Below are 10,060 nucleotides of genomic sequence, written 5' to 3' on the forward strand. Positions count from 1 at the left end.
AAATAATACATCCAATTCATTGCATAATTAGATTAGTTAAATTACCTAATTGGCAATTCAGCCAGCAGTAATGCAATAAAGGCAATTAACATTCCAGAATTGTACCCAGACATGAACATAGGGCTGTTATTTCGAATTGGATGAACTAATTTACAAGGGGAATGGGTATAGGCCATATAACAAATTACATCTAAAGCAACCCATCAGCTTGTTGTGTGGCTATGAACTATCTATGGTAGAGATCGTTTTTTATTGACATAAAAAGTGACTTAAATTTCAGTTATCATAAAAATACATATCTATATATTATGCCATATTTAAAAACATTGCCAAGGAGAGTGTAGAGGTGTGGGCACAGGCAGGCCGCGCCTCTACAAGGAGAGCCGACCCCCTTATTACGAATGCGTGAACTCGCGATTGGACCGCGGTTTCTTGCTTAACATTTCGCCTCCTTAGTTAGGTCTTTAGTATGTGAAATGAGCATGGTACTAGCTGTTGTGTGAACAGAGAGACAGTAGGACAGCGACAGAAAAGTCTGACCGTATCGTCTACGGGGATATTCTATTTACACTAGTCCTTGTATCTTCTTTTCTGGTGATAACTCACTACTGATGATCTTTCTGCTCCATTCCTCATTTACAAGACGGACGGATGGAATTGTCCATTCCAAGGAAAGTATTTTGAAAGGACAGAAGATTGGGTCAAGGAATGTTGACATTTGAGAGAATTCTTCCTCTATAAAGACAATAATTTGAACTGATTCATGAGACCCGTGCTACTGTTGGTATATTTGGATTAAAACAGACCGAGTACTGCTTGATTATTGATTTGTGCATCATTTGTTGTTTTCATAAATGTATTTCTACTTACAACAACACGTTCCCTGCCATCGCCCGAACTCTGCGCCGCCCCGATCCAGATGAACAATTCTCCCCGTGGATCTGACGCGCATTTACGCAGTCCGTCCCCTGAGCGTACCGATAACGACCGTTGTAATTCACTCCCGAGAGGAACTAAAATAGAGCTGGTTTCCGTACCTTCTCCCTCAGATCCAACACGCCAGGCTAGAAGGCTGCCTATTCGGATTCTAAAGATGTTGAGCACTCACAGTAGCATCTTGCTACACCCAGAGTATCTCCAACCCCTGACATCCGCGCCAGTAAGCATTGAGGTAAGCAAAGCACATTTTCTAGAACTGTCGAATTCTTCGATCATCATCGACCGTGTTAATGTCTGGAATTATTTACAAATATTTATAAATATCCCACGTAGTTTCCAAGATTACTCATGTATTAGCCTACGCATCAAATTACGCATAACATTGTAACTAATTCGTCTACATTACAATACAGTTTATATTTATTTTACCTTTCAAGTTTGCGCGTAGATAATACAAACATGACCCAACAAACTAGATTATGAAATTAATATTTCAAATTCGTAGCCTATTATTGAGTTATTCTTGAGTTATTGAGGTTACATAAATAGGCCAGTGTGTTGATTTGATACTCTCATATATTGTGTGTAATTGTCTGTAAAATATGTAAACAGAAATAGTTCAATCGTTTCCTTCGTTTTTCCCAAATAGAACAGATGCTATTTACCCCGTGCCAACATTTCAGTCATACATTTTTCTCGCTTTCTCTCTTTCTGTTAATGATTTTTTCATAGGGCAAACACAGGGAAATAAAACTTTTGGGTAGATTGATGTCTCCTTCCCTCTGCGGATAGGTATATGACTCATGGGCTAAATTATTACTAACATTTACAACGCATTTTACTGCACCTTGTTTATTGGATGGACATTTTATTTGGCCTATTAAATGATACTGGCTAAAATATATTTATAGTGGACATACTATACACTCAGAACAAAATCGAAGAAAAAAATTACAGAATAGTTACTGAATTACCATCCAATGTAAGACCAGTATAGAGTGTGACTATAGAGTACTTTAACGTGGCTGTGCTCTCATCCTGTCTCTGTTTGTGTCGCCCCCTCAGCTGGATGCTAAAAAGAGTCCTCTGGCCCTGCTGGCTCAGACCTGCTCACAGATCGGCAAACCAGACCCCCCCTCCTCATCCAAGCTGGGCTCCCTCTCCTCCATCAGCCTCAGTGACAAGGAGTCATCCGGACGCTCCTCCAGCTCTGGCCACAAGTCTGGAGACCAACACCAGTCTCTGGAGGATAAGTCCAGCTTCAAGCCTTACAACAAGACCGGAGGGGAATGCCGCAAGGATGGGTTGGTGACCAAGGGTGCTACAGACAAAGCTGGCTTCAGGGTGCCCAGTGGTGGATCCGGGAGCAGTGGCTCTTGCCCGTCCTTCCCCCCACACTCCACCTCTCCCAGCTCTACCTCCCCTCCCCTGCACTCCCAGGGCCAGTCCCACAGACAGACCCAGTCCCCCTCCACACAGCAGCAGACATCACACTCTCAGGCCCTGCACATAGACAACAAGCCTGTGAGCTCGGACCAGGCCAGCTCAGACAGCAGCACAGGGAAGAAAGATTCTGATCACAGTAAGGAGAAGCTGGACGGTGCCCAGCTAGCTAACTCCAGTCACATGCGGGCTAGCGCCAACTCCAGCAATGCCAGCTCCGCTAGCAGCCCGCGGCCGGAGAGCAAGGCTGACCCACAGTCCTCTCAGTCTGGGTTAGGCTCCGGACACATTGCCCCTGTCTCCCCCTTCAAACCAGGCCATTCAGTCTTCCCCATGCCCCCCTCCTCCATGGGTTACCATGGCTCCATAGTGGGCGCCTATGCAGGCTACCCATCTCAGTTCATGGATCATACCAAGTCTAGTCTAGGGATGGGGATCCCAGGAAAGCACCCCAGCTCCAGCCCCCTCACTGGGGCCTCACCTCCTTCCCTCATGCAGGGTCTATGCAGGGACCCGTACTGTCTGACTTACCCCAACCACCCCCATCTAGGGGGCAGCAACTGCAATACATGTGTCCATGACCCCTCCTCTCTAAAATCAGGTTACCAAATCATGTACCCATCACACCACCTTCACTCCCTCCACCCCAGCTCTCTATCCTCCACCACCCCCACCCTGTCCCACCCGCTCTACACCTACGGCTACATGCTGCAGAACGAGCCCCAGCCACACGCCTGTAACTGGGTGTCAGTAGGAGGGCCGTGTGACAAACGTTTCTCCACCTCAGAGGAGCTGCTGGCCCACCTGCGTACTCACACGGCTCTACCTGGTGGGCTGGACAGTAAGCCCCTATCTGCCTACCCTTCCTCAGCCGCCTCCTGCCACCTCCACCTTCCCCAGCCCGGCAGCCCCGGCACCCTGCCCAGCTCCTTCTCCCTGCGGGGGTCACCTGGCCTGAGCCTGGCTCGCTACCACCCCTACAGCAAGGCCCACCTGCCCGGAGCCCCAGGCCTGCCCATGCACTCACTGCAGGCGTCCTCGCCCTACTACTCCCCCTATGCCATCTACAGCCAGAGACTAGGCTCAGCCTCCACCCTGGGCTACCAGTGACGTCTGAGGACACAAAGACAACAGAACAGGCACAAGCTGGACACCTCAGATATGCACAGTGGATGGATGGACCAGGCCCCGTCTGGACCGGAGGGGTCCTCGCCAGTCGCCAGAACAAGGGGGCCTTACCCTGCCTGCCTGGAATACCACCTGTTAGCCACAGGATTCTGAATGGCATTTCAATGGCAAGACCCAGTGGTGATGGCTGGCCAGCAGTACAGGCCCAGAGACATTTGTGTGTGGGCCAGACACCTGCCTGGGAACAGAAAGGAGCTTGAATTTGATTGGATGAGATTGTGGGATTTCGGATTGGTTTTTGATTTTTGATTTTTTTTCTTTCGCTCCCTCCCAGGACTGAAAACATGTATTTATTTTTCACTTGAGCGCTTTTCATTCAAACTTGGGGGAAGTTTACTATCCAAATTAATTGTTCATAAGTATTCTAATTGGGGAAAAAATATTTTAAATATATTATTATTATGCCTATCATACACTCTTTAAATAAAGTTTTTCACCATGGCAAAGATGGACTGTGTTTTTTTTCTGGAGGAATAAACCTAAATTTGTTCTTTGCTTCTGTATCTTTCCATCTCTGCTGTTTGTTTTCTTCTACTATTCAGACTGATGGAAAATGTAATGTCTCGATTTTAAAGTCTTCTTGATAAATTGCCATTTATTTAGTATTTGTACATAAGCAAAGATGCAAACAATTTTTAAGTGTTTTCGAGTCAGCCCGTTGGGGTTGCTGACTGTAATTGAAAGAGGATGAGATTAATTCAAACAAAATAAAAACACAACGATGGCAGTGCTACCCATCTGACAGGGAAAGGTCTTATTTTGTTTTAAAAAATGTACTTGATTGCATTTAAAGTTGTTTTATTGAAATGCTTATATAGTGTCATAACTTGTGACACTGTATAACTAGTTTTCATTATGGCTATAAGGGGGTCATTTATCTTTTTGCTAAATTGTACTAAATTATTTTAGTAAACAATTTAACTATTAAATTAATCATGTAATTTAGCTGTTGCACTGCTGGTGTACTGCAGTTCTATGGACAAGTATAGTTGTAATTTAGTGATATACTACAGCTATATGGATATGTGTAATCATTCAGAATATATTACAGTTGACAGGATTTCACACTGTCCCAGAGAAGGCAGATCATATTTAGCTTCTTTCTAAAGACCACTATCCCTCCTTCCTCTCCTTCTCCCTCTACCTCCACCACAATGCTGGCTGTTGGAAGTGCAAGCCAGGGTTTAATTGCTGATGCTTGTTTGTTAGGAGGCCAGAATAGCAGTCTCAGCAGCACTGTGGCTTGCTGGCTGTCGCTGAGTGGCCGCTGGGTCAGTGGGATTTCGATAATGACTGGAGGGTTGCTGACCCTGGCGCCCCTCCCTGTTTGACGGATGGCCCTGCTACACAAAGGCCAGGGCTAACAATGGGAGGTAGTTAATAGAGAAATATTAATCAAAGCTCCTGTCACCTTGTCCTCCCTAGAGAGGAGGAGCACAGCCTTTAAACCAGGAAATACAAACAACAAGGTTGTGTCCCAAATGGCACCCTGTTCACTATGTAGTACAATACTTTTGACCAGAGCCCCCTGGGTCCTGGTCAAAAGTAGTGCACTAAAGACTAGGATGACAGTTGGGACAGATACCATGGCTCTCCCCTGGTGGGGAAGAGAATTTAGTAGGTTAATAAATACAATACTGTATTATGTATTATCTGAGGACAGATTTCTCTGTTTTAAGTATCTGTTAGATGCTAATATTCAGGGATAGAGAATGAAAGCCTATGTAAGAACAACACCACAGTTCAGTAATTCCAGTGTTTTGTGTCTTGGTTCAATTAAATAATGGTTTATTTATCTAGCCTAAATGGTCTGATAGTGTGGAGGATAGGAGGTTTATCCGGAAGTGAAGAGGCTAGTAGTCAGTCTCAGGGGTGGCTATTGACCCCGACTCCCAGACTCCCCTAGCTAGTGAAGCACACTCGGTTCATTAGCACTCCAGACAGGAGAGAGGGAGAGGCGACCATAGGTGTCCCTTGACAGGGCCATTAACAAAATAGATCACGCTCCCAAACCTCTGTGGGCTTGCCAGCTCCAGCCCTTCCTGCCCAGAAAGGTCACTCTGCCATGAGAGCTGAGCAGGTGAACTCATCGGGAGGGAGGGAAGCCCAGCGGACACATTTTTCACCCCCAGAAACAAGCTAATGCCAGCAGACTGGGACAGGGATGGTCTGCCACACATATGGTTTATCTGTGTTCTCTATCTGTTTCAGGGTAGGATCAGAGGTTGTAATCAAAACTAGGACAGATAAGTTGTTGTTTTGAGCTTGTACTGTAAATAAGAATTCAGTTTATATTGAAGATACATTAAAGTGCTAAAAGAGGTCCACTAATTGGGTCATATACTAGTATATGTTGCCACCTATGGGTCTGTTGTAGAAGTACAGATTATATATTTGACTCAGTACTGTATTGCATTATTCCTCTTTGTCATGTTGTACATAGCTATTGGCTTTGTTTATCCAAATCCCTGTGTAAATGTAGTAGTAAATGTCAGAGTTCAAAAATGATGTTAATGTCCTCTAGAGGCTGCCACTGGCCCTTAAAAGACTGTTGTGAGAGATCAGCCTCACACTAGTGTATTAGAGAGGGCCTAGAACCAGAGGTCAAACTGAGGACAAAACGTTCAATCTTGTCAAGAGGGAGGAATTAATTCTGCTGTCGCCCATTTACACTCATTCATCAAATGCTTCACTATTCTTTCCATCTCAGTACTCTCATCAGTCTCACTCTCATCTATCTTTAGATTCTCTCACTGCTACAGCTGAGTCAACACCCAGATACTTCATTTCTGTCACCTCTGTTCTGCAGGCTGGCTGGCTGGGTGAGGAGGGGGAGGCTAGTGGGGAGGAGGGCAGTTAATTTAGGTTCCAACTGCTGTTCTCACAGGAGGGCCCACACCTGAGATAGATTGATCTCCCTGTCCTGTCCCTCTGTCCTGGGTATGGTGGGGACAGACAGACAGAGGTTACGTCTCAAATGGCAGCGTAGTGTCCCCTACTACTTTTGACCATAGCTGCATGGGACCTGGTCAAAAGTGGTGCACTATATATGGAATAGGGTGCCATTTGGGACATAGCAAGGAAGAGTGTACCCTCAGGCTGAGAGAGAGCTGTGCTGCTGGCTGGCTGGCTACGTGTCACTGTGGGGTCCTGGGCAGACAGCCGACAGCCCCGGTGATTAATGTCGACAGGGTGTGGAGCTGCTCCTCAATTAGACGCCAAAGCCACACTGGCTCACCACGATGACAGCCACGACAGAGAGTGAGAGGAGGAGAGGGAGGAGGCACTCTCTCTCTCATGCACTCTATTTCTTTCTCTCGCTCTCCTTCTCTCGCTTTCAATTCAAAGGGCTTCATTGGCATGGGAAACATATGTTCACATTGCCAAAGCAAGTGTTCCTGAGTGGCGCAGTGGTCTAAGACATGGCATCTCAGTGCTAGAGGTGTCACTACAGACACCCTGGTTTGATTCCAGGCTGTATCACATCCGGCCGTGATTGGGAGTCCCATAGGGCGGCGCACAATTGGTTTGGTTTTGGCAAGTGTAGGCCATCATTGTAAATAAGAATTTGTTCTTAACTGACTTGCCTAGTTAAATAAATACAATTTTAAAAAGTGAACAAAAGTTAAATAAACAATCAGAAATAAACAGTAAACATTACACTCACAAAAGTTTAAAAATCATAGAGACATTTCAAATGTTATATTATGGCTATGTACAGTGTTGTAAGAATGTGCAAATAGTTGAAGTACAAAAAGGAAAATAAACAAACATAAATATGGGTTGTATTTACAATGGTGTTTGTGCTTCACTGGTTGCCCTTTTCATGTGACAACAGGTCACAGATCTTGTTGCTATGATGCACACTGTGGTATTTCACCTAATAGATATGGGAGTTTATCAAAATTGGATTTGTTTTCTAATTCCTTGTGGGTCTGTGTAATCTGAGGGAAATATGTGTCTCTAATATTGTCATACGTTTGGCAGTAGGTTAGGAAGTACAGCTCAGTTTCCACCTCATTTTGTGGGCAGTGTGCACATAGCCTGTCTTCTCTTGAGAGTAAGGTCTGCCTATGGCTGCCTCTCTCAATAGCAAGGTTATGCTCACTGAAACTTTACATAGTCAAAGCTTTCCTTAATTTTGGGTCAGTCACAGTGGTCAGGTATTCTGCAACTGTGTACTCTATGTTTAGGGCCAAATTGCATTCCAGTTTGCTCTGTTTTATGGTAAATCCTTTCCAATGTGTCAAGTTATTATCTCGTGATTTTGGGTCTTATTGTGTTGCTGCCCTGAGGCTCTGTAGGGTGTGTTTGTGTTTGTGAACAGACTCCCAGGGCCAGTTTGCTGAGGGGATTGTTCTTTAGGCTCATATCTTTGAAAGTGATGGCTTTTTCATGGAAGGTCTGGGAATCGCTTCCTTTTAGGTGGTTGAGTTTAAAGGCTCTTTTTTGGATTTAGTTAATTAGCGGGTATCGTCCTAATTCTGCTCTGCATGCATTATTTGGTGTTTTACATTGTACACCGAAGATGTTTTTGCAGAATTCAATATGCAGAGTCTCAATTTGGTGTTTGTCTTGTTTTTTTGTTTTTTTTATCAAATCAAATGTTACTTGTCACATGCCACGAATACAACAGGTGTAGGTAGACCTTACTGTGAAATGCTTACAAGCCCTTAACCAACGATGCAGTTTTAAGAAAGATAAGAGTTAAGAAAATATTTACAAAATAAACGAAAGTAAAAAATATATACACTACCGTTTAAAAGATTGGGGTCACTTAGAAATTTCCTTGATTCTTATGGCTGCAGGGGCAGTATTGAGTAGCTTGGATGAAAGATGCACAGAGGTGCCCAGAGTAAACGGCCTGCTCCTCAGTCAAAGTTGCTAATATATGCATATTATTAGTAGTATTGGATAGAAAACACTCTGAAGTTTCTAAAACTGTTTGAATTATGTCTGTGAGTATAACAGAACTCATACGGCAGGCAAAAACCTGAGAAGAAATCCAACCAGGAAGTGAGAAATCTGAGGTTGGTTGATTTTCAACTCATCGCCTATTGAAAACACAGTAGGATATGGATCTGTTTGCACTTCCTACGGCTTCCACTAGATGTCAACAGTCTGTAGAACCTTGAATGAAGCTTCTACTGTGATGTGGAGCTGGATGGGAGCTGTTTGAGTCAGTGGTCTGGCAGAGAGCCAGGTCCTGGTCACGCGCATTCCACATGATATCGACTTGCGTTCCATTACTTCTATAGACACAAAGGAATTCTCCGGTTGGAACGTTATTGAATATTTATGATAACAATATCCTAAAGATTGATTCTATACTTAGTTTGACAAGTTTATTCGACCTGTAATATAACTTTTAGAAGTTTTCGTCCAACGTTCGCCTGGACCTGCACGAGCGTTTGGATATGTGTACTAAACGTGCTAACAAAAGTAGCTACTTGGACATAAATAATGGACATTATCGAACAAAACAACAATTTATTGTGGAACTAGGATTCCTGGGAGTTCATTCTGATGAAGATCATCAAAGGTAAGGGAATATTTATAATATAATTTCGTATTTCTGTTGACTCCAACATGGCGGAGAAATTTGGTTTCTATCTGAGCGCCGTCTCAGATTATTGCATGGTTTGCTTTTTCCGTAAAGTTTTTTTGAAATCTGACACAGCGGTTGCATTAAGAACAAGTGTATCTTTAATTCTATGTAAAACATGTATCTTTCATCAAAGTTTATGATGAGTATTTCTGTTATTTGATGTGGCTCTCTGCAATTTCTCCGGATATTTTGGAGGCATTTCTGAACATGGCGCCAATGTAAACTGAGGTTTTTGGATATAAATATGAACTTAATCGAACAAAACATATATGTATTGTGTAACATGAAGTCCTATGAGTATCATCTGATGAAGATCATCAAAGGTTAGTGATTCATTTTATCTCTATTTCTGCTTTTTGTGACTCTGTGTTTGGCTGGAAAAATAGCTGTGTTTTTCTGTGATTTTGCGGTGACCTAACATAATCGTTTGTGGTGCTTTCGCTGTAAAGCCTATTTGAAATCGGACACTTTGGTGGGATTAACAACAAGATTACCTTTAAAATGGTATAAAATACATGTATGTTTGAGGAATTTTAATTATGAGATTTCTGTTGTTTGAATTTGGCGACCTGCACTTTCACTGGCTGTTGTCATATCATCCCGTTAACGGGATTGCAGCCATAAGACGTTTTAAAGGGAAGGCAAAACATTTTGTCCATTGAAATAACATCAAATTGCTCAGAAATAGTGTGTACAATGTGTACAATACAATGACTATTGTAGCTGGAAAAGGCTGATTTATGGAATATCTGCATAGGAGAAAGGGGCCCAATATCAGCAACCATCAGTCCTGTGTTCCAATGGCACGTTGTGTTAGCTAATCCAAGTTTATCATTTTAAAAGGCTAATTGATCATTAGAAAACGCTTTTGCAATTATGTAA

At 43.4% G+C, this 10,060-nt stretch overlaps 1 protein-coding gene across 1 annotated transcript; it reads left to right on the forward strand.

The window, feature by feature from the left end:
* The first annotated feature begins 443 nt into the window (after positions 1-443).
* On the forward strand, positions 444-7,351 carry LOC139545170 (zinc finger protein 703-like). The gene is made up of 2 exons (XM_071352642.1): positions 444-1,171; positions 2,005-7,351. The coding sequence occupies exons 1-2, from the start codon at positions 920-922 to the stop codon at positions 3,490-3,492; spliced, it is 1,740 nt and encodes a 579-aa protein (XP_071208743.1). The 5' UTR covers positions 444-919; the 3' UTR covers positions 3,493-7,351.
* The last annotated feature ends 2,709 nt before the right edge of the window (positions 7,352-10,060 follow it).

This window comes from Salvelinus alpinus, chromosome 19 (genome assembly GCF_045679555.1).
Source record: "Salvelinus alpinus chromosome 19, SLU_Salpinus.1, whole genome shotgun sequence".
Classification (NCBI taxonomy): Eukaryota; Metazoa; Chordata; class Actinopteri; order Salmoniformes; family Salmonidae; genus Salvelinus; species Salvelinus alpinus.